Raw genomic sequence first — 24,367 nt, forward strand, 5'->3', positions numbered from 1 at the left:
CTTCGATAATTATATATTAGATAGTCTGTTTTTGGCAAGAGAACCTTGCTTTACATTATTAGTTTTATCACTAGCTATAACCTAATTTATTTTGGAGGAAAATAAAATAATTTTGAAAGCTGATCAAATTGATAGTAGCGAAGCCGGCTCTTTTTCACATTGGGCTTCTTTAACTTCAACTATTTTAATTCACTTAAACTGGTACACAACTTTAATAGCGAATTGGCGATTAACCCAACGAATCGACCGGCAGGTATGCCATGTATGTAGTGTATATTACACTATGCATGAAGTATGGAAGTGTGTATGTTGGCAAGCGTTCGTTAACTCAGGAAACGGCCCCTTGGTGGCGCTGTACATCATGCACTCGGAGAATCATTTCATTTCACGTGATTGTAGAAAGTTGCGGAAAAATACTTGATCTGATCAAAAGATCCTGGCATTCATTTCTTCCTTGAAAGCACTGATATCTCTGAATGTATCTTCAGTAAGAAGTACATGAAGACAGCATTGCTCAATTTTATGATCTCTCCACTGTAATAGCGGACCGTAAAGAGAGAGAAGTCAACAAAGTTTCCCTCATCCCACTTTGTCACTTCGGCAGAGAGTTCAAAGGGAAACAGTCGTCGGAACTGCGCCTGAGCGAGTTTCTTGTCAGAAACAATGAATTTGTGGACGATATCTAGATACACCTCATCATCATAGCTGCAACATTTAAATTATACGATGTAGATGATGACAGACATGTTTTAACTGTCATCAATCACCACTGTGCCTTAGATACATTGTTGCCATGGGTCGTATGGGTCCCATACGACCTTTGAGGGCAGTTCCGACTTTATCCCTTTAAGATCTGACTTTGTTACAAGGAATCTTTTCAGAAAGATTCTACTGCTGCCAACTTTTGTTTCAACTCTCATTTGATGTTTCGAATGCAATCATTACTTCAAGTCCAACGACGCAGTACGATATGAGAAAGATTAGTTTTATACCGGCGTTGGACTGTTAAAGAATGTGACAGAGTTTCTGTCGACATATTTTTTGCCGAAGATAGCTTTTACAGCATTAGTGTCCATACAGTTTTCTTCCAGCTATAATGTTTTTTTTTCAGAAATTTTTATTTTCAATTCTTTTATTGGTTGCACTTTTATTATAATGCTTGTTTGTTTGCATATTTTGTATTTTTCGGAGTCTTTCTGTGGGCCTTTATCCTGGTGCCCCGGGAAAATAAGTAAATGATAAATAAATAAATAAATAAATAAATAAATAAATAAATAAACGAATGTGATGAATTCAAATATTTTTTGGCATTTTTTTCTGACAACGTAGGTAGTCGAAATACTTTCTTGAAAGTTCCATCGGATTTGATACTGCGCAGCCATACAAGCTATAGCATTGTACTTAAACGTAGCTGCGGTATTCAAACTGCATCGAATGTAGTTGATGTCCGCGAATGACGGATAGAAGTGGCAATATATTAACATCATCACTGGATGAAAACAACTACGTCAAACGGAGTATGTTCAGTATCTATCATTGCCTGAAAATGTGAAGCGCCTCGGAAGTTGGTAGCTTATTGGATAACTGAAACAATAATCATTTTCACTCTAGCCTCGGGAGTGCCGTTGCTGTAAGTAATTGCAATAGACCAATCAGATATTACTTTCTGAGCCACTGCATATTTGTCAACCATTAGATCTAGGGTATCATATAATACGGTAGAGTAAAAAGATATTTTTAAAATGGCGGCTTTGATGCTCTATGCAAATAAATATTATAATTACATGAATTTTCGTAACAAAAAGATGTACATTCTTGAAAAATATCAGAGTGTTGTACCTCTCCAAACGATATATAAAGTCCTGTAATGCGATAAAGAAATAGTAAAAGGTTATCATTCTGACCACTCCCATCTTCTCGCATTGTCCATCCCTATTAAATATATACTATCAATTATCGCATATATAAACTCAGTTATATTCATATAGTATGACGTCACACTATTGGTATACGACTACGTTTTGAGAAAGCCTCAAAATGTCCATTACATCAAGTCACATTCATTTCCACAAACTTAGGACCTCATTTAGAAAAAGATTCCAAAAGTCAATAAAAATTTACACAACCTACATCCTCGCCCATATATAGGACCAATCATTCTTCCGAAAAAAATCTAGGTAGACCATAGATGAAGGTTTATGCATTTTATACTCTCACTTCATTGGTACATCTTGAAAAGGATTTATGTTCAGGACTCGAAATTAACATTTTTACCCTGGTAGTCCACTTGGCTACCATTTTCTGAAGTTGGTAGCCCAGTGACAATGGCTGGTAGTCCATGAATATTTTAGTTTAGGGATACTGTACCCGTCCGAGTATTATAAAGCCCCGGTTCAGCAACACAAAAGAGCAGTAAAACTAGGGGCTTTAACTCGAGAAACCCAATGTTATGTGTCACGAACGCTTAATTTATGCTACTTTATGTACATTTTAACACTTTGTATCACTTTCAAAATTGGCTTACACATCCAAAGAAATTGTAACTTGAGTACAGAAAAACAGAAAAATATTCTCATGATCTTATGAACTGGCATGCCTTGTTACACGTACACCCGAGTCTCTCTATACAGAACGTAATACATTGATACTGATCGACAACCATAGATAAAAGACAGCGAAACTCAGCCAAGCTGAACTGACACAGTGAATTATATTACTATTTCAAATCAAACTGATTACACATCTCTTGATACAGAAGTGACAGTTTTATGAAATTTCAGCATTAAAACCCCAAAACTTGACACAAGTACGTCTTGTGTGCTGCCGATCAACAGCATAGTGCGAACTGGCATGCAAAGACTGCACACGGAAAAGCAACTCAACATTCTAGTGTCAAACGCCCTGCATCTTGTGAAAACAACATAGCAGTGAAACTTGAAATAGTCACCAGCAAAAACTCTCCACAGATGAAAGGATAATTGTTTCAAACAAATGAAACTGCATGTTGACTGCATTTAGATCGTCCCAAAGTGACGGACATCGCACGCCAAGTATTTCATGTCCCAGGCTTTGGTAGTCCGTGTGGGCTACCATTTCATGGACTTTGGTAGCCCCAGGGAAAAGTTGGTAGTCTTTGGACGCGGGACTACCGCTAATTTCGAGCCCTGATGTTTATGGAAACTAAAACACTCTCGAACTAAGTAACAAAGTTTTCATACTGCCTAGATTTGTACACAGTGCAGAAGGGGAAGGATGCATACCTCGGTATAAGGGTTGCGAAAAATCAGGTTTGCGCGTCTACGCGGCTGACGCACAGAGTTGTCTAGCATGCGTCATCTATGATGTCCAGTCCATGCCAAAATTAATACTTTCTAGTTTGCTATTCTGAATTAAATTTTACAAGTCAACATTTCTCTCGGATTTCTGTATTACTGTTCTATTTTCAATTTTACAACTCGACTTTCTTTGTCTCTTTCTGCATTCTACTCTACATTTTACTACTCGACCTGTTGCTTCATCATTTCACAATTCAATATTAAATTCAACATTATTACTACTCTCCATTTTATTCCTCGAAATTTCATTTTATGACAATATAATGTTGAGTTGTAAGATTGAATTCAGAATAGAATGTTGAGTTGTAAAATTGACTTCAGAATAGTAAAATAGAAAGCAGTAATTTCGGCATGATTTGGACGTCATAGCGTATCACCAGTTTTTCGAAAAACTCACCAGCCAATTCGTAACATGGGGGCGCCAATCTTTCCAAATTTAATGTAAAACAAAAGTGCAATCAGATCTCTTCATAGAGGGCGAGGTTCTGAATCTGAGTACTTAGACTTGCGCACTACGCAGAAGAGAGAAGAGTGTATCTCCGCTCCCGACGCTTCGGTGGGGTCATTTCAGGTGGCAAACTTATTTGGCTAGCGTCCCGGAACAACACAACGGAATACCATAGCACCAGAGTTTCATCGAAGGATATACATAACCTCTATTAAGACGACGCCTGCCAAGAACTTTAAAATACGCCATCTTGAATATTTGAAACAGGTGAGACAACTTCCGTATAATATGTTCCAGACGATTCTGTGGTTGCTGCCTGCATATAGTGTGCAGTTTTCTGGTTGTCCAATGTCTATCGTCTTCGTCACCGGTACATAGGGGAAGTCACCGTTCAAAATTGTGGTGTTGCATGGTAACATTGTTGTGAATAACTAATTGCACAACTTCATGTGGCGAACTGTGCTTGCCATGTCACCATTCGTATGGCCATGTCTGAATCCCAGCTAGCTGCGTGCTATCCACCACGTCTATCTACTAAAATTCGATGGGCTCACATTTCCTTGATATTCTTACATACTTGCGAATTCACAGATTTTGGATCATCTACATGTGAGATCAGACTAGTTTCAAGCGTTTTCACGTCTCTGATTCAGTTTCGCTTTCGGTTCGCTTGTATTTATACGTGTTTTGTCTGTTTTGTTCGCTTCTTTGTTTTATAATATGTAGTTTCGCTTTCGTTTTGTCTTCAGACCAATGAAAATGACATAAATTTCAGGGAAACGGTGACTCGTTGATGAGTGTTTATTGGCGCGTCTCTGTGTATGCATGGACTACTACCTCCATGCTGTATGTATAGTAATTATCAGTTACGAGCGTTGGCAATTTCGTCAGCACAATCATAGTGTTGAGCTGATAGTGGTATCCCCAAGGCATGGCATGTCTCGCCCACCGGATTGTACCATGGTTCCAGTAACCATGATTATAAAGGTCGTAGGTACAAGGTAAATATCAAAACAACTGGTAGTGACTAGATGTGTTCTGCAAGACATCCTGATTGTGACGTCCATTGCGGGTTGTAAGGGATAGATCATTGTACATCGTTACTGTGAGGGTTGTCAAAAAATGAAACAAAATATGCGGAGAGAATGTTAAAAGACGTTCAGATGACAGGAAAGTGAAAGGAGTCGAATTTTAATAGGAAAAACGGAAGTATGAGTAATCTATTTAACTGTATCATCAAATCTTTGAGGGCAAAAATGTTTGCATATAGTTGTTATTCACACCACTAAACAAGCCAATATTTTGTTGGAAAATATCAGCAGCGTTGGAAACTACGCCCGTCCTCCCGTCCGAGACGGGTAACTTTTCAGTCGGACGGGAGGAAAATTGTACTTCCACGTCCGTGTGTCGGGCTCTCGATAGTAGCCCATACGGCATACCCAGTAATCTCATCGATCATGATCAGCTGCTTCCAGATGTTGTTTTAAACGAAATGTAGTATACCAATATGTCGGACTTCGACGCGCTAATTTGCTACTGAAACTGTGCAACTGTCTGAACTGTGTGACGCCGGAATGCAATGCAAGCGAGACATGTAAACACGGGAAAACAGGAAGTCGCTCATACTAGTAAATCTCACACTAAGCGAGATTTGCGCGATATCAGCCAGTGCTATAAATATAAAGATATAAAGGAAAGATATAAAGGATATAAAGGAAAATGAGGGCAACTCCACACATCGGCTCTACCAAGATTGTTTAGTATTACGATATGGTGAATAAAAGGATCATTGCATTTATTTTGTGTGGAATACATGGCGAGACACCGGTGAATCGATAGTGCCTTGACCCTAGTCATGTGATCGGGGTCCCGGTAAACCGGTTTGTTGTTGATTGAGTGATTCGTCTTAACGGTGTTTCGGAACCAAAAATGGGGTTCCTTTATCAGTCGCTCTCTTGTTTTGTATCCCATCCGTTTGGTTGTGTGATGAAGTCATCTTCGTCTCCAGGAGAAGAAGCCAGATTCGTTATTGAGAGAGTTAGCCACTATTGACTGACTCTATAGCCCGGTGGTGGCAGTCTCGGAGCAGCCGGGTACGCACGCTCGTTAGAAATTTCGCGGAAAAGGGGTGATTTTAGTCGGAAATCACTGAGACATCTAGGTCCGTGAAATCGAGAAAAAGGGGCACTTTTTCAGATCACCTCCGAGAATAGGTCTGGTTCTTCTCCCAAGACACTTTCTCACTCGAGAGAGTAAAACCCAGCAGCGGTCCCCCAAGCCATGATCCAGAACCGTCCCGGGAGAATCGTACATCATATCGTGAAGGTGATTGTAACTACGTGCCCACCCCTCAAATCAGTTCGATTAAAATTTAGTATGTTCTGGCTGTTTAGAAATCCAGTGACCGTCCCTGTGATGGTTAACTTTGTTCTTGTGTTTTATGAATTGATACGCTGTATTACCGGGGGGGGGGGGGGATAGCTAATTCAACATCCAACAACAACTTCCTGTATGAGGACTATGACTAGCAATATGGCGGTCGATGGTAGAGGTGTTCTTCGCGGGAGATGCAAAACCTGTGCAGAAATTGCATGGAATTTGTCAGTGAAAATGACAGTTTGAGATGCGGTTATTGTGGATGTGTACCTGGAGTACACACAGTGATTCCAGAAGTGATTCAAATGTTGAAAGTGAGTTCTCCGAGTCAAGTAAGTCTTTTCAAAAACTTAGCGAAACGCATAAATTAATAATGTACAGCTTGTTGCGGATCCGTAGCCCTACCACTCTCTTTGCTGGTTGTGTTAGGGGGGACCCCAGAACCGTCCCGGGAGAACCGTACATCACATCGTGAAGGTGATTGTAACTACTCTTTGCTGGTTGTAACATAACTCTTTGCTGGTTGTGTTGGGGGACTCCCCCAACACAACCAGCAAAGGGAGTGGAAGGGCTACGGATCCGCAGCAAAAATGTAGCCAGCTGTGCTGTTCGGTCCATAGTGGCTGTGATATCGCAGCGCGTGGTGCTGTGGCGTCTATCGAATGCGCTCGGGCCAAGATCTGTGGCGATGACCCTTGACCCGAGCGCGTTCGATAGACGCCACAACACCGCTGCGATATCACAGCTTGGTCTATAGCTACTAGCTACAAGTTGTAAGGCATCTCTGGTCAACTCAAGTCAGCGAATCAACATGAGAATGCCTACCGTTATTTCTAGTTGAACCAGTTGTCATCTTATAGATTGTACTAACACTTGCTTGAGGTGTTTTGTAGTTGTAGTATTTCTCTTTGGGTTGGTTGTCATTTATTAGGTAGATTATCTGTTCAGGTTATTGTAATAAAAGTTGCATGTGGTGTTTTGTACTAAGAAGTATTTCTAGTTGAATTAACTGATATTCAGTAGATTGTACCCGGTTTGTTGTACTGACATTTACATGCAGTGTTTTGTAGTACAATGTACATATAGTTGTATTAACAGTTGAGATTGTAGTATTAGATAGATAGATACCTGAAAGCAGGAGAGTACTATTTATCCAATCTTTGCTGAAATTCAGTGAAAGAAATGGTTGTAGCTGGTGGCAAATTTCCCTTAGCTACAAGTGATTTTTCTACAAAAGGATTTTTTTTTTTTTTTGCAGCTACAGATGACTCAAGAGCCATCAACTAATACAAGATCAAAATGGATCAGAAAAGTGATTGTATATGAGTTTGACTGATGAACACATGGTGAAGACAAAACATTGAACGATCACTGTATTTCAAGTTTTCATTATGTTACTAAGCATACATTGAACAAGGCAGTCTGTTACTGTGCACTTCAAACACAAAGTCAACCCATCCTAAGCTAGTGTATTATGTGTTCCTATTTCACCAAGAGTCAGCACACTTGCTTTGAAATTGGTAAATAATGGTATTCAAATGTCTTGGCAAACATTTAGGTAAAATCTCCCAGATATCGGAAAAAAGGGGTGTTTTTCGCAGTGATTTTCTCCCAGATTTTCCCAAAAAAGGGGGTGTTTTTCAGAGAAAAATTCTGGGAAAAGGGGTACATTTCAAACTCTGCTAACGAGCGTGGGTACCCACCCGTCCAGAGACTGCCCACCGCCGGGCTCTATAGTGACGATTCCGTTGTGTGGTGTCATATTATATCTAACATGGACCAATATGACATTCAACTGGTCCAATAATCATTTTCATCAAAAATCGACCGGAGTTTTCATCAAGCATCGACCGGAGTTTCTGGACGCTTATAAGGATTTTTGTTTTAGGGCATATTTTGAGCGTTGCTAGTGCTCGTTATGTTAACAGTACATGTTGTCCTAATCTGTCAACGATTAGTTTGTTTTAGGCATTTAAATCTATTATCCGAACTTTTAGTTTTGTGTCAATTTTTCGTGGACTTTGTAATAGATTTCGGGTCGATATTGGTGCCTGCTTTCCGGTGTTTGAAAAGCATGTTGTGAAGGGCTGCTTCGAGAAATAAATCTTGTTTCTCTGTGTTTAGCCATTCCCAGGTTTCATGGTTTCGTTAACATAGGCTATTTGCTGTAAACGGCCTTTGAAATCGGTTTGGTCTGAGGAGAGTATTGGTTTATTTAATTCATGCCGCCAACTTTGATTACTTATATGGCAGCTCTCTCAGTTTTTGATTTTCTTTGCCAGATGATGTTTTCTGTATTGCTCAGCAATCTTTTCAGTTTGGTTGATTGTAGTACCAATTCGATGACAGATTGCATCTTGGTTTTATACGATAAAGTGGCATAAAATGGAGACAAATTAAAAAAAATGTTTCCCGTTGTTAAAACCGCTATCGTGAACCTTTTAACTGTTTGAGCGATATGGGCAAAGTGTGTTTGAGTTAACTAATTAATTAATCAGAGTGTTATCAGCATTGTATTGTGGAAATTTTGTATTCAAGTCTGGATTAGAATTCATTTCAAACAGTGGAATTCAGAACAGTTTGTTTGTAAGATCACAGTTAATACTCATGTTGAAAATAAAGTTGTTTCACAGTTTGAAGTTCATAATGGTTTTGTGTTTTTTGAATGAATGAATTTGTCAAAAATTCAGGACAGGCAACTTTCTGGCAGGACAGGCAAGTTTTGAAAGTTACCAGTCCTGATGTCTGGCAATATTTTGGCCAGTTTCCAACACTGATATCAGAGGGAGATAATCTGGAACATGTCTAAAAAATGCATTTATAACAAAGGACACACTGTTGTGTCAATATGTGAAGACAGAAGAATTTTTCCATTTTGCATGTCAAAGACTTTCAACCAACCTCACGTCAACATTTTTAGCCATGATACATTTTCAAAGCTAGAACTACTGAATGTAACTGTCCTTTGTAAACCCCAATTACATGTATCTACTGTTGAGCATGTCAATTTTAAGTTTCTTTTTTCTCTGTTTTGTTCTGAGTGTAACGGGAAATGAGCAAACTGACAGAGCATTTTTGAGTTCACAGAAATTCGTCATCAGATTCCTGGAAAAACTTACAAGATAACAACTTCCTTCATCAAAGAAACCAGTGGAACAGACAAGGAAATGAAAGATCATATTGATGTACCAGTGTTTTTTTTAAGGCGGTACCCCAGTAAATGTTACTGGGTTCCCCAGTCATTTTACTAGGTCCCCCCCCCAGTATATCAATGCCATCAGATTTAGGGACAGCAGAAATGTGTCCGGGGTTCCCAAATAATTTACCAATGTTCCACTGATATACTGTGAGCAAATTTTAAAAAATCCCTCAGGGACATGTGGAAACTAAAACAAAGGGACTATAAGAGGTTTGATATAAATGTATTAACATGTTGGTGAACACTTTAATCAACCTGCATTACATCTGTTCAATCTTTGCATTCCCATTTTGAAAAATGTGCAGTGTAGAAGCATGGTGGTGCAGTGCACACAGTCTGGGTGCTGCCTGTAGCTCTGTGACAGAAGTGATCTTCAAAGAGAAATTGAACAACTCAAAATTATCGGCCTTTTTGACTGTGTTGATAAAAGGACCTAAATTGGACCATGGATTTCTCACATATTACAAAGAATTGTGAAAATTTCCTGCCGTCTTCAACCACTTTTCTATATGTGACTCATTATATTTTAAACCTTGTTTACTCTCTCCCGCTGGAACACCTCTTTCTAGTCCCTTTCTTCCAGTTTCTCTGTGTGGCATTTTGTCATGGCACTCACAATATATCCATGTGACCTTTCATCTCTTTGCCCACTCCATTGGTGCATCTGATGAAGGGAGACTGTTGTCTTCAAAAGCTAATGCCAAATTCCATAGAAGTGTACTATCAATAGCCTGGCCAATGGCCAGTGCTAGGAGCTTTTAAGGCTTTGACCTTTGACCTCTTAATTTGAACACCATTTAGAATACATCATTGGTGTTGTTGTTCGTGTAAACTTTGTAAGTTGGTCAATAGTTGCCATCTATATGTGTGTTGAAACAAAAGTTTCATCCCTTCGTCGGCTTTATCAACTCTTCCCATAATTTGTGGACATCATTAATATATATTCACTTATGTTTTCTTTTTTTCAGAGAGATGAGTGGCCCTGAGGAAGGAGCAACAGCACAGGCTGACAGTGAACAATACCCTGTCAAGGCGAGGGTAAGTGTCAATTTCAGTATTCACAGTTTCTTCCAGAGTGGACAAATCCTCTCAGCAATATTCAAGAAGTGGTTTGGCAACACACTGCTGTTAGTGTCGCTATCATTGGTTTTGTCACAGTCCCTCTATCCACCGGTCTGGAAACGCCTATTGTAAAAGGTGTCAACCACCTAGACCGCAACAGCCGAACCGCGATACGAGGCCAGTCACGTGATAATGCGTAGCTTGGGTTTGTCCTGCATGCCACAGTCCCCGATTGTGTGTACGCTTTTCTCGAATTTTCGCTGTTTTTGGCTCTATTAAGTGTTCTCTGCGTCTATCTACGACACGAAGACAGAAATTATCATATCCTGAAACCGGTGTGTGTTTTTCGTGATCCTTATCCCATCGTAAATGATGATAGTGTGCGATAATTTCTGGGGTTGACCGCTGCGAGTGTGTTGACGTACGTAGCACAAGCAACGGCTGGAATCACACCGGAAAATTTGTGGTCCCTTTCTCTTGCAATGCTAGTAGTCAGTGTCTCCAAATATGATCTAAATATGTTTTCTGTGTAATATTCTGTGAAATCATGTCTGTTAACTGAACAGAATAGGAAAGACAACTGCAGAAATGCATGTAGATTTTAGTTGTGTAGTCGCACATTTTCCCATGCAGCGTCAATATGGCGAACTCTCGATACGTACGCTCGCTCAGGCACGGCTGGAGACAACACCGGAAATTTGTCGTCCATTTCTCTTGCAATGCTAGTAGTCAGTGCCTCCAAATATGATCTAAATATGTTTTCTGTGTAATATTCTGTGAAATTATGTCTGTTAACTGAGCAGAATAGGAACGACAACTGCAGAAATGCACGTAGATTTTATTCGCATATTTTCCCATGTAGCGTCAATATGGCGAACTCTCGATACGTACGCTCGCGCTCAGGCACAGTAAATACCTTTTACAAAATGCTATCATGTCAACACAATAACAAGTTTGGTAATGAACTACTCAGCTGTCGATGTTAATATTCAGCTGATTTTGCCTGTCTTCTTGATTTCGGGCAATAGTCCATGACACTTGCGAACAGTGCGTGGCCATTTTGTTTTTCGATCGTGATCATAATGCAACCATAATGTGTGGTCCCTTTCAAGCTTTATCTAGAGGGGCAACGTTACCCATTTAATGAAAAAATAAATTGATTAGTGTTTCTAAAGGGAACAAGTTGTAATGTTTTGTGATATTCTGAAAATAACAACCCACAACGTCATGTTTTTGAACGATCACATTGCGGCTGTCATAGGATCGTGGGGTAGCGACATCGATATAGCGGCCAGTTGAACATTGTCAGTGTCCTTTGTTTAAGGTGTGAATCGTGTGTTTGTTCATGTCACGGAGTGTCACAAAGAAACCAGCCACGTTTCCAGACCGGTGGATAGAGGGACTGTGGTTTTGTCTATGGCAGGTGTGACATTATCAGTTTTTAAATTTGGCTCTACCACTTCTTGAATATTGCCCTCCATTCAGTGTTTGGCAATCCCTAAACCAGAATCAAGATTGCACCAGTGGTCTTGCTGTTAGGTTTTGCTAGTCTGGTATGCAATCCGTATCATAATATGTAAGGTGATATGCACTGTGGAAACAGATATTAAGCCTACCGTACTTTCCTGGTGTACTTCTGGTGAAGACTCATTTGAAGCCTGTGGAATATTAATAAAGTTTTCCTTATCTTCTTTTTGTGAAAATAGAAACTAATTTTGTCAAATACAGCGGCCATTTTGAATTTCAAATATCGACAATTTCTTAGGTAATTTGTCTTCCTAGCACCAAAATTTACAAAGAGAATATACTATTTACTGAGTAATTATTTTGTACATTTCTTCCAGTATGAATGCAATGAAATCAACAAGAGGTCGGTTGCAAAGTTCATGGTCAAGTACTGTGGAAACGAAGGAGTTGAGGATGAGGAAGACAACAGACTGCGGAAGCTTCTACAGGGTGCCATCACCCACCTTGAGAAAACCGAGGAGAAAAATGAGATTTGGAATAATGCAGAGATCACGATATACGACAAGTACGCAGACTGTTACATCCTGAAAGCGGGACAGGGGGAGTTTAAGTACCTGGTGCATCTTGACGGTAGAGATGAAGTGGAAGTCATTTGTACGGAAAAACCAAGTTGGATTAAAAAGAAAGTCAGTGGATTCTTCAGCATGTTTAATCCATCTAATTGGTTCAGCAGTGGTAGTAGTAGTCAAAGTAAAGAACCTGAAACCACAAAGGAGCAAAAAGCAAAAACAAAAGAGGAGGAGAAAGATCAAGCAATGGAAGAAGGGAAAGATGTTCCTAAACTGTGAAGGTGCCCAAGCTTTAGAAATGTTGTGCAAAGCGTAAACTTATTCGCATTCTTGATTCATGAAAAGTGTGGCAAACTTTTCTTTTATTTTTCTGTAGAGAGAAACTGATATTTTGTAGCCAAAGTACAAGTGCAAGGTCATTACTGATAGCTTTGCTCAAATCAAGGTCATTACTAATATTTTTATTGGAATCACTCTACTTCTGAAAGTGACATAAAATGACTTGTTACGTGGGGTAAAATTCAAACAAATCAAAACCATTTTGTAAATTCACTATTGAATATTTATTGGCGCATGTTTCACGTATACATTATAACCGCTTCTATTACAATATTATTTCTGATACCTCTGAAAAATACAGGAATTTGAAGATACTACCATTTTTCGCACTGATGCAAAAATTTTTATCAATGAATATCATTTTAAGTCATATGTAAACTCAACAGTTTTGCTGCTGTGTTCCACATTGTAGCGGAAAAGATAAATGGCTTTCAATTGCTAAGAAAAAAATTGATGTGCCATCGATAAATTACTAATGATTCAATCAGATTTGACACCCTCAAAGACCACAATAATGAAAGATAATGCGTAGATGAATTCAGTTTTCAAAATTATGCCGGAGAATGGCGTGAAATGTATGAAGTTGATAACATTGATGTTGATTATTCACATGATGTGTTGCTCATTATCCTTGGCTGCTGCTTATATTTGATGATCACAGCAGAGAATGACGGTGATGCTACACAGACTTGTGAGATGACCTCCGGTGACCTTTTGATGATAGGCTGTATGTCAGCTGACAATTTCTACTTTGATCACCCTGCATTTGCATAGGCAATTTTTCTTGGAAATCAAGCCTTCCACCGTAATTCTCCAGTGTTCAATTTGTTGCAGATTCAGTATCAGAAGATTTTATGGAGTGTTTGTGTTACTTGAATTAAAAAGGACATATTGTAACAGCGATAAAAACTAGCTGTTGATAGGTCGTTTGTAGAGAGCACATTTAATATTATGGGATGTCATAATGCATGTTTTTGTCAATTTTATGTTAGCTTGTGGACAACCACATGGGAAGTACTATGAGGAATCTTTATGTGTGATGTAGTATTTCTCTTGAACTTCTTACTATACGGCCTTGATTTTGCCGGACTGAATAGCTGCAGGAGGCACTCAATTGGATAAAACCTGGAAGGGAGGTGAAATTTATCATACAGAAGTTGAGAACATTGATGTTGCATCAAGTGAGCTTCAAATTTACTTCATGCAAAAAAAAATTTTATGTACAGTAGGGTTCATCCATCAGTGGTTTTTAAAGGTATACAGTCACCTGTAATCTAGATATGCCATGTCAAAGGGGTGTTCCTTGGTATTCAAAATGCCCAGCCCATGTGAGGGCGCTGTTTTTAAAAAGCAGCCTACTGCTTAAAATCTGTGATTGGTTAGATTTTCTCTTTCCATGGTAACTGTGGCAAAATTGGAAGAGGTGACAGTATACCTTTAAGTTCGTCTAAAACGCTCACTTCATTGCAGCAATGTTTGTTATCATGATAAAACATGTTAGAAATTCTACAGCGACAGATATCACTCAGACTTGATTGCATCAATTTCAATTGACTAAAATCTGGGTTCTCCACAAAAAGAGTTTGAGGAGTTGGCTGCTCCTCTGTGTTTTTTAGCAGTCTATTTATATGTTAATAACCATACAAAAGAATTTTTTTACCACAAAAGAATATGCAAATTATTCATGGCTGTGTAAATTTGCCATCCTGCTGGTTTTTCAAGCTTTGAAGAACACTAGAAGTGTGCACTATTTTCATCTCTTTGAATCAAACAATTTATGAAAATTCGCCATCACTGTTGAGTGATTGTCCATTTGAATTTGCAAGCCTAAACAATAAATGATAACACACATGTCAACAATCAAGAAATGTGTAGATTGGAGACACTTCTTTCTACAACGTAAAAGAAACATCTCAAAAGCTAAGCTATGTAAACACAGAAATAAATATGTCCACACAGGATCAAAATGCATTCTGCCTATTGTAGAACATTTTTAACTCTTCGTAGTCTACTCTTTCCAGGCCATCAGTGTATGTATATTTGTAATTTGGTCTCCTTTCACATTGAATATAATTTTTCAACATATGATGTAACATGATGTTAAATAGTGTATAATGTTGTAAAATTTCTCTATGATTAGAAAATCATCTGGTGCTACCAGCATTCTTCATTGTGTAATCAGTAGTGTTTGTAAAACCATACCAATATCAAAAAGTTGTTAAATGTTTATCAAAGTTTGAGTGAGTTAGTTTTTTGTGTCTTTGACCTTTGAACCCTGCCCCCATCCTCATTGGACATTTTTGTGGAGATGTACATCCTAACAGGGTTTACAAGAGTTCAAGAAAGTTATGGATGCCAGGAGCATGAATGAATTCTCATCAATCTTGAATCATGATGTGTGTTTGTTTGTAAGCCTGTTATTTTTAACTCTGCGAGTCAATAAAAAGTAGACTTTAAAATCAGAAATTTCAGATATTGTGTACTGATAGTAATCCATCAATTGCCAACAAATCACTCAAATCCTAAATTGAAGACTTTCATTACAGTTATTCTTCAAACATTATTTACAAAAAATGACCTGACAAATCATTGAAGAATTGAAACTTAACTTTTGATGATTTTCTTCAATTTTTTTTATTTTGTATGTCAATAACAAATTTTTATTCTACAGAATGTTGGAACAGTCACTATTCAGCTTATTCACATAGCATCTATATGTGTATAATGCACTGTTATTGTTTACATTTGAAATTCTAGTCCAGACCAGAATTCACATATCAACAATAATCATGTGCAGGCTGAGTTGACAAGCTGAATACTGTGTATCTCAACATGCTTTGGGGAGTAGAACAAGAAATTATGGTCGATATCGACAAACAAAAATTCAAGAGAAAAGCATAAAAGTTAGCATTACTGACTTGCCCTATAATAAATGAAATAGGAAGAAAAACTAACCATTAAGAGTGAAGATCAGAGGAGGTGATCATGAAGACACGAAAAGAAATCTGAAAAGATACCTCTTTGAAGGTGAATATTTGATACAGATAAACCTCGCATAATTCTTCAAATGTTTTAGCTGAGGTCATGGAAGATACGGGGGATATGATACTTAGCAGTGCCCTGTAGCTTGTCTACTTCCCTTTAGTGTGACCATAGGGCCCTCGATATCCAATGATGATGATGATGATGATAATTGCTGTTGTTGTTGTTGATAGCATTTGCAGAAAAGAACAAAGTATGTGCTGCAAAATTCAATACAGCCTAACTTTAAGCTGCATTGAATTTTGCAGCGCATACTTTGTTCTTTTCTGCAAATTCTATCAACAACAACAACAACAATAATAATAATAATAACAACAACAACAACAAATTTACTGAGTCCAAATATATTTTTATTTTTCTTCATTTTTTAAATATTTAATCATCATCAGCAGCAGCACCATCATCTTCATTATCATCATCATCGGAGATCGAGGCCCCTATGGTATGACCGTATCGATATGCTCAGAGTCTCCCAAACCCCCAATTAATCCTTTGAACCCTGACCCCAGGTCACCCGTGATATCGTATGGGGATTTATCCTTAAACAGGGTTTAACAGGTAAAGTGTCCATGCCGGGGAATGTTGGTAATGTATACCAGTCCAATGAGAACAGACTTGACTAAAAAACCAAGCTTTTGATTGAATTTGGAAACTCTCAGTCGTAAACCAGGACAAATAGATGATATTGGTCAAAAAGTTACTTTCCGTCACGTGACCTTTGACCTGTCATCTCCCACTGACAGTTGCTTGACCTTTGACCTGACGTCTCCCAGTGTCGGGCACAAAGTGTATATCTAACAACATGTACATCACACAAGTTCCAAAATCTAAGAAAGATTTTATAAGCCATGAAGTTTAATACAATGCCATTTATTATGATGAACATGTGATTGTTTTTTCTTGCAATATTTACTCATGATTTAATATTTAAATCTTTACAGAAAGGGTCACATGTACAAGAAATATTTCAGCATGTGAAATAAACTACTGTCAGGCATTAAGCAATGATATGTTAAACAATAACAATCCATTGATGTTGTTGGTCAAGGACAAATTCTCAAAAGATAGGAACATTCATGATTGCACATTCCTAATCTACTAGGAAAAAGTTCGAGATGTTCAAGATAAACACCTTAACAAGATGATGCTGTACACTGTACACAATGAAATGTTCGATAAGGTTGGATTTTGAAATGTGGTGATACTGTGTATTTACATCTTGGGTGCTGGTACTCCTGAGATGTCTGAACAATGCATGATTGTCACGGCACTTATGGAAAAGACAGTAAAACAGATTTCCGTCAAGGTAGATCTGGTTCTCGGGAAGCGTTATTGGACACTGAATCGGACTATTCTTGTCAGCTTGAATCATTCTGAATACATAAATATTCAGTGACTTGTTTGAAAATAAAGCATTCTTTTACAACAGGATAAACAAACTGCAAAATGAGTAAAAATGTACAGCTGTAATGCCTGTCTCTCATCTGTACATCACGCGCATGTAGACACGATATTACAAAAACTCAAGCTGAGAAAATGTTTTTGAAAGTGTCAAATGACAGACCGGTAGAGGGCGCTGTGCGAGACCTCAAAATGAAAGGGGTAAAACAGCTAATTATTTGGGGTTTTTTTTCAGACAAGACGCATTGTAATTTTAATGCATTCACAGTTATGTAGATTTGTTTTATTTGTGACTATGTGGAAATAAATTTATCTTTTTCAAAAAAAAAAAAAAAAGGGGTAAAATCATCGCATGCGTAATCGGCAGGACTTCAAGCCTTGTAAGACTTGAAGGAGCATCCTGAATGCATTCATATGATGATCTATGTAATTAAACAGCTAATTATTTTTCAGACAAGACGCATTGTATGTTTGATGCATTCACAGTTATGTAGATTTGTTTTATTTGTGACTAAGCCTTATGTTGAAATAAATTTATCTTTTTCAAAAAAAAAAGGGGGGGGGGTAAAATTATCATTTGACTTGATGGTAAAGGATACGCCTTACAGTGAAATTGCACGATAGGCATGACTGTTTTGTTTTCTGCTACTTCACATCTTATTTCAAATTGTCCGTTTTTCAGAACGTACCTTTCTTTGTCAATTTTCAATTTGCTTAACATATTTACAGTAATGTAGACACGATACTTCGTGTTGATGGTACACATATGAATAAATCAAATTTCCTTCAAAGCAGCGTAAAATTATAAGTTATCAAAAATTACACGTTTCTAGAATGATTTGTTACTAGAAAAAAATTAAGTGGTCAAACACATACAGTGTTTACAGTCCTGGATTTACAGTCCTGGAAAGTCTTGTGGCTTGCTTACACGTCTGGGGCTTTTTAACACTCGTGACGGTTTGTTCAGATCAGAGACTATACCGTGGATCAGAGCCACACGAAACAACTTTACAACGCAGTGTCACACATTTTCATTTTAGTATAAAATGGAATTCAATAACTACTTTCGAGTTGCAACCGTAATCAAGATACATCACTATTTTTTACAAAAAATACAACACAAACAAAAGACGTGATATCGTAAATAGCAATTTCATTTTTTTACACTGTGCGACCCAGTCCGCAATATAATTTACACAGAGAGAGTGTTGCACTACGGCTGCGCAGAATGTCAATGCTTTGAGCCATGGCAACGGTTACACTTTTGTCAATTTCGTCACTGCTGGTGTGTTACTATTACTACTCGAAGAAGTCTTGTTCAGAGTTGTACACGTCTTCGACGACGACCGGGATCTTTTGTCGCGCAACAGGTGAACTCCAGTAAGAATGCTTGCCCACTTGTGTCTGACGTCAGCGTTGCGAGCGCAGTGAAACAAGAATATGTAGAACCCTTGAAAGGCTATGCAGGTCACGAACAGACACTGGAAAATGAAAACAGGAAATTGAGATCGCAGTGCAGAAAGACAGGTCAAAGGGGATTCGGTAACGTTTTCTTTTCATTCGGTAGCTTTCCGAAATTCACGCTGAAACATAACCGCAAGAGGTAAGGTACAACGGTGGGGTGCATCTCTCGGGATTGCATGCAATTATGTGCACTCCCGTCAATCACCGTGGCTTTAAGCGGTGATGGTTACACAATGACGTGAATGGAAGAAAATTTATCCTGCAACTGTACATAACGGTACAAGTGATGCTCATGAATTGAGTTTGATATTTGAACCTTCATCACGACATTGACTGGCAGTGAAGATAAATGGAATGAAGTGCGTCGACAGCTCTTTTGTCTTCGGGTTGTCATCGTCACCAGGGAGACTTTTCACTTCCGATGAAGAGCAAAGCAACTCACTTATCTCTCGAAGATGTTTGACAAGACAGAACTCGAGGTTACAGAATATGCATTTCATCCGCTCATATTACAAAGTATGTATTTCAATAGAGAGGACGGGGAAGCACGATTGTTAGGAAGTAAAGGCAAATTTCAAAAGTCAATAGAGAGGCTTGTGTGCACACTGGCATAAGAAAGAAAAACATCGCTGGTGAAAATGTAAAATCTCATGTCATATCATATATATTTATCTTGAGAATGGCAAAAAGTTGTTAGAATTTACATCCGACATTGACGAAATCTGAACATTGAAATCGGGCACTTGATATTGGTGATGTCAGACATTGACGCCGAGGAGAGACATTCAATCGATAATCCAGTATAATTCTATCGCAAGAAAACAGGAGGGACAAAAATGTTGTAACATATGCCAATCTTCCTCTGGTAGTATTTCAGCTTTGAGAGGCAGGGTCCCTGTGTCACAACGACATACATGTATCGTTGTTCTATTCTTGATTATGCTGTCGTTCGACCTAAATGCCGACGTTGTTTTGATTTTACTGTGCAAAAGTGAGATAATTTTAAGCGTGTTTCCACGCGATTTGAGTGAAAGCAATAACAGCAGACCAAAACGGTTGACTTTGCTCACCTGAAAAACTATTTGTATGACCTGTAAATCCTTGCCAACCTGATTGTAGTTGATGGCGGCAAAGCCGCTGAACACCCAGGCCAGCCCAAGCAATACCAACATCGCGACAGCGCCACGTAGTTGATCCACGGTGCTGGATCGGCCAGAGACTGAGGAAAAAGAAGAAGATTTTAATGATTTTCTCCTGGAATACCAAGCTAAAGTGGGAAAGCCAATAGTTGTTCTCACTCAATGCATAATACAATTCTCGCACTTTTGACAAGGTTAGGCGAATTATCGTTATAAGATGATCTCGGCCACGTTCAGGTACACCAAAACATACCAAATCCAAAGTGGCTAACCTGATAACAGCTCGGTGAACTTTCTTCGATGTTGTTTCCGATTCATTTCAAAATGTTCAAAACAAGAAATATCGACCAAGGATTGATCTATAAAGTTAAACAAAAGTACAATAAAATTGATTTACTTTTCTTCTTCTTTTAAGGCAGAAAGCACCTCGAGGACAGATATTTTTTTCAAATTATACTTTTCTGATCTACTAGTTATGGGGACTCATTATGAAGCTCTCGAAATAAGAAAAAAATTCACCGTCCTAGTTTTTCGAAAATTGTAAAACTTTTCCCCCATAGAGTTAACACAGGAATGGCGGCCATTCTTCCATTATATACAGCCATTTCCATTATACTTACCGGGTCTTGATTGTTTTCGCAGTACTTGAATAACCATGACGAAGACAGCGCTGTTACACACGATGATGATGCTCATCGGAAGTAATAACACGAAATAACACGAAATACAGCGTGTTGGCGGGAAGCTGACATCTGTCAAACGACATCAGTAAGAATTGAGATGCAAACAGGCGCCATTAAGAGTAAAATGCCAAATTTCTTCTGGCTTCTAATTGTTTTATTGAGGATGACATTTAGTGACTCATATAGATATTCAAAATGTTTTCAAATGTTCTGGCCTCTCTTGAGAGGCAGTTCATTGTTACTTGTTTGTTCGAAGCCTGTCGGTTTGTTTGTTTGTTTTATCTCCTCTGCAAAGCATACCATAAGATCACACTTTGATGCTTACTTTCTCTTTGATCAAACTAGGAGTAGATGCCATGAATTGAGATGCAAGTGGCCATGTTGAAAATGTCTGTCTGTTAGTCTGATAATTAAAAATACGTATTGCATTTGATCCATAACGGTGCGTCTTATCTGTGGGTACTCAAATATTTCAAAATGGCTATTCAAAGGCATCATAATAAGTAGACATAGAATACAAAATCGGGTGTAAGTCTTAAAAATCCATAAGTCCACCAGATACAATGAACAGAATTAGTTCTGGTTTTAGTCCTTACTAAGTCTTGGCAGAAAAAAAATAAAAAAAAATTAAAAGACCGACTTCATGTTCAAAGTATTTACCTAAAGTGTGCAAAAGTCAACTGAATGTTACATCTAAATCAAACAGACTAAGTTTAGCGATAAAAAATGAAGTACTTGTGTCGATTTGCATGGCAAGGGTTAGGACGACAAGCTTACTCACACGAAGGCGCAGTTTGACTCCGGAGAATAAAACCCATCATAGCACGTGACGTCAAAAAACAAAGGAAAAGTGACGATGACAGCAGGAACACCTGCAATGAACAGATAAGTCAACTTTCATCATTGCTTTCATGAATTTGTAAGCAATGGAAGGGATGGGTTATTAGACCATTATTATTCGATAACTCCATAGGTTTTTTAGAATAAACCTCTTTTCATAAAGGTCGAGACACATAGAAACAACTTTCAACATGGAAATGACTTGTAAACAAAAGACATATATAACAGCAATGGAATTTACGATTACTGAGCTGTAAAAATTCGGTGGAAAAATAAGCGGAGTAAAAAGTGCTAACATATACAGATAGACTGTTTTTGTAAAAAGCGTTCATTCAAAATGTCAAATCTTTGCAGGCCTAAAATTGTCTATACTCGTTCTGAGCGCGTTCCTGCCAAGATGCGACGGTCCACACGTCATTGCTTACAGTATACAGTCGTCGGAACTGCCTGCGCTCAAAGGTCGTTTGGGACCCATACCACCAGTCCAAACACTGTATCCAAGGTACGATGGTGACTGATGAAAGTTAAAACATGTCTGTCATAATCTACATCGCATAACTGAAATGTTGCAGCTATGATGATGAGGTGCATCAAGATATCGTGCACGAAATACATTGTTTGTAAACAAGAAACTCGCGTAGGTGCAGTTCCGACAACTGTTTCCCTTTAAATTGAGATTCTTTGTATTGCAAACTTCGAGGGTTATTAAAAAATTACTTCTGTTCAAATTTGTTCAAACCTGAGAGAACGAGTTCGCTTTTGATATCAGACATCTATATTTAATCACATGGCAGTTGAAGCACTGTCTACATATACTTACTCCAGGCAATTATTCCACATTTCAGTACAAAATGAGAGACATATCCAGCGAACACTTGGATGAGCGACAAATACATATTAAATCCTTCGACTCCATTCCACATCAATGAAACCAGTATGAGGTAGACACGTAGGATATTTGCAACTCGGCAGCCATCTTGGTTTTTCACCAAGGGTATGAAGACGAGGAAAGACACCATTTGAACACATAATGAGATGCAAAGATTCAATAAAATCAGTGTAGGCCGTCCTCTGCGGAGTTTTCTGTCGATAAAAGATAAACGGGTAAGTTTTAAGGTAGTTGGTACCTTGAAATTGTAATATTTATATTTTAAATCAAACTTCTCTCAAGCAAATGTTCCACCATTCTCTTTCAAAATCAAGACTAAAAATCAGAGGTCAAAGTGCAAATTTGGTACAAAAGAATACCTCTTTGTAATATTTACCAATATTTCAAATTCAAAATGGCCGCCATCCTTTTGCTAAAATTTTACAAACACTAAGAGAGTAACAAGTTTTCTTACTCCAAGCACTTCAAAATGAGCCCCTTCCCCCACACGTGGTAGGGCAGAAAAGAATTGTGAAAAATTTCAAACATCTGTCCCCAAGGCAAAATATACCTTAATGAGTAAACTGGGCAGATCGTCCATGTAGCCGACACGAACACGAAGTGTCTGTTACCGGCTACCAAAAACTGTGAAAAAGAGTAAAGAACGAGCTACAAAACACTATCAGTTTTAAGTTGCAGGTAGAATAAGTCTGTGCCTTTGTATAAAATACTATAAAAATAGTAGAAAGTGAGCAACCAGCTGAAAGTTAGTAGAGGAGACCTTAACCGCATATCATTTGCATCTCATTGTCGGCTACATGGACTGTGTGCCGTAAACTGCTGGTCAGGAGAATAGTTCGCATTCTATTCTGTACAAACATGAATTCCTGTTGTCATCATATAAGTCTATGGTTTCAGTTAATAAGGTATAAGAGAGATGACGTCACAGCACTGAAATACAGACCCGGCGATAAGTATGATAGTTTCTCTGTCAAAAGATACTCACTTGAAGGCGAGATATGTTGTAATAGTTATCAGCAGCCCAACTATTGAGATACAAAATCCAATGGCGCTGTATATTGACAAAGCTCGGGTGTGTTGGAAGCCCTGAGTAGAAAAAATATCGCAAGATTGTTGGAAAACCAACAGGTTTGATCTGTGGGTTTTCTGTTTGTGCACATATGTCCATGAGCAATGTAATTCTCGCCGTTCTCTGTAGGCCTAAACCTCATTTCATACAAGACAACATCTGACTCTTCCCCGACCAGTGCAGTGACATCAATTATGCCGTAATTCTAAGTATCGAATTTGAACAAAACGGAGCTGGCGTGATTTTGAATGTTCATCGAATACTTAATACCCTAAAAATGCTCGGAGAACAGGTGAGGTTTTGACGTAACAAATCGCCATATGTTATGTTACGTAACATAACAGCGTGACGTGACGCGGCATTGGATCCTTTTAGTCTGGTTCCCTGACCCATTTCCCCGGTAGAGGGCGTGGGGAAATATAGGGTCCCTATATTTCCCCACGCCCTCTACCGGGGAAATGGGTCAGGGAACCAGACTATGGATCCTTTCTCACGGTTCGTCAGCATTCAGTACGCTGATACAATAACTTAAGCCCGGCTTGTAAATTAACAAAGCGAGAATGTTGAAAATTAAAAAACAGAGGTTACCGAAATGTCGAATACTTGACGTGTCTTTGGTGTGCATTATAAAGCACAAAAAAGAATGTGCTATAAAGATGAAATATCTATAGACAAACCCACTGTGCAAATGTGACGACTACAACCGCTGCAGTTTCAAGGCTGTAAGTTTGAACATAAAGTCGAACAAACTTACCATAAAATAAAATCCTGGTCCTATTTCGTTTTCTTCAATGACAACCTGTGGTGGCTAAGAAGAGAAAAATAATAGGATATCAGTTTTTGTAGGTATGATTAATAATGCCGTCAACAGTCATTGCCACCATCTCCCATTCTGAGCATGCGTACAGTGTGTTCTGAATGACTGTGTAGATATCATTGACGTTAACGTTGGCTCCGACAGAAAAAAAAATTGAGTGATGCTATGTCTGAGAGCAGGTAGATAGATTTTATGTGACACAGATGAAGCATATTGTTAAATGGAGAA

The 24,367-nt window shown here is 38.4% G+C and overlaps 2 protein-coding genes across 4 annotated transcripts; one reads left to right on the top strand and one right to left on the bottom strand.

The window, feature by feature from the left end:
* Positions 1–3,804: 3,804 nt before the first annotated feature.
* On the top strand, positions 3,805–15,266 carry LOC139151513 (uncharacterized). Of its 2 annotated transcripts, XR_011556440.1 has the most exons (4): positions 3,805–4,050; positions 10,327–10,396; positions 12,265–14,050; positions 14,238–15,266. XR_011556440.1 is itself a non-coding variant. In XM_070724399.1 (3 exons), the coding sequence occupies exons 2-3, from the start codon at positions 10,331–10,333 to the stop codon at positions 12,733–12,735; spliced, it is 537 nt and encodes a 178-aa protein (XP_070580500.1). In that variant the 5' UTR covers positions 3,806–4,050; positions 10,327–10,330; the 3' UTR covers positions 12,736–15,266. The 2 variants fall into 2 exon arrangements, 1 of the variants encoding a protein (XP_070580500.1); XM_070724399.1 differs by having other exon boundaries at positions 3,806–4,050; positions 12,265–15,266.
* A 2,744-nt stretch (positions 15,267–18,010) lies between these two features.
* On the bottom strand, positions 18,011–20,552 carry LOC139151515 (adhesion G-protein coupled receptor G2-like). Of its 2 annotated transcripts, XM_070724401.1 has the most exons (4): positions 20,462–20,552; positions 20,114–20,200; positions 19,773–19,921; positions 18,011–18,719 (listed from the first exon to the last, which is right to left on the bottom strand). In XM_070724401.1, exons 1-4 carry the CDS (start codon positions 20,535–20,537, stop codon positions 18,495–18,497), a joined length of 537 nt encoding a protein of 178 aa, XP_070580502.1. In that variant the 5' UTR covers positions 20,538–20,552; the 3' UTR covers positions 18,011–18,494. The 2 variants fall into 2 exon arrangements, with proteins under 2 accessions (XP_070580502.1, XP_070580503.1); XM_070724402.1 differs by lacking the exon at positions 20,114–20,200.
* Between the last annotated feature and the right edge of the window lie 3,815 nt (positions 20,553–24,367).

The sequence above is a fragment of the Ptychodera flava genome, chromosome 15 (assembly GCF_041260155.1).
Source record: "Ptychodera flava strain L36383 chromosome 15, AS_Pfla_20210202, whole genome shotgun sequence".
In the NCBI taxonomy this organism is placed as follows: domain Eukaryota; kingdom Metazoa; phylum Hemichordata; class Enteropneusta; family Ptychoderidae; genus Ptychodera; species Ptychodera flava.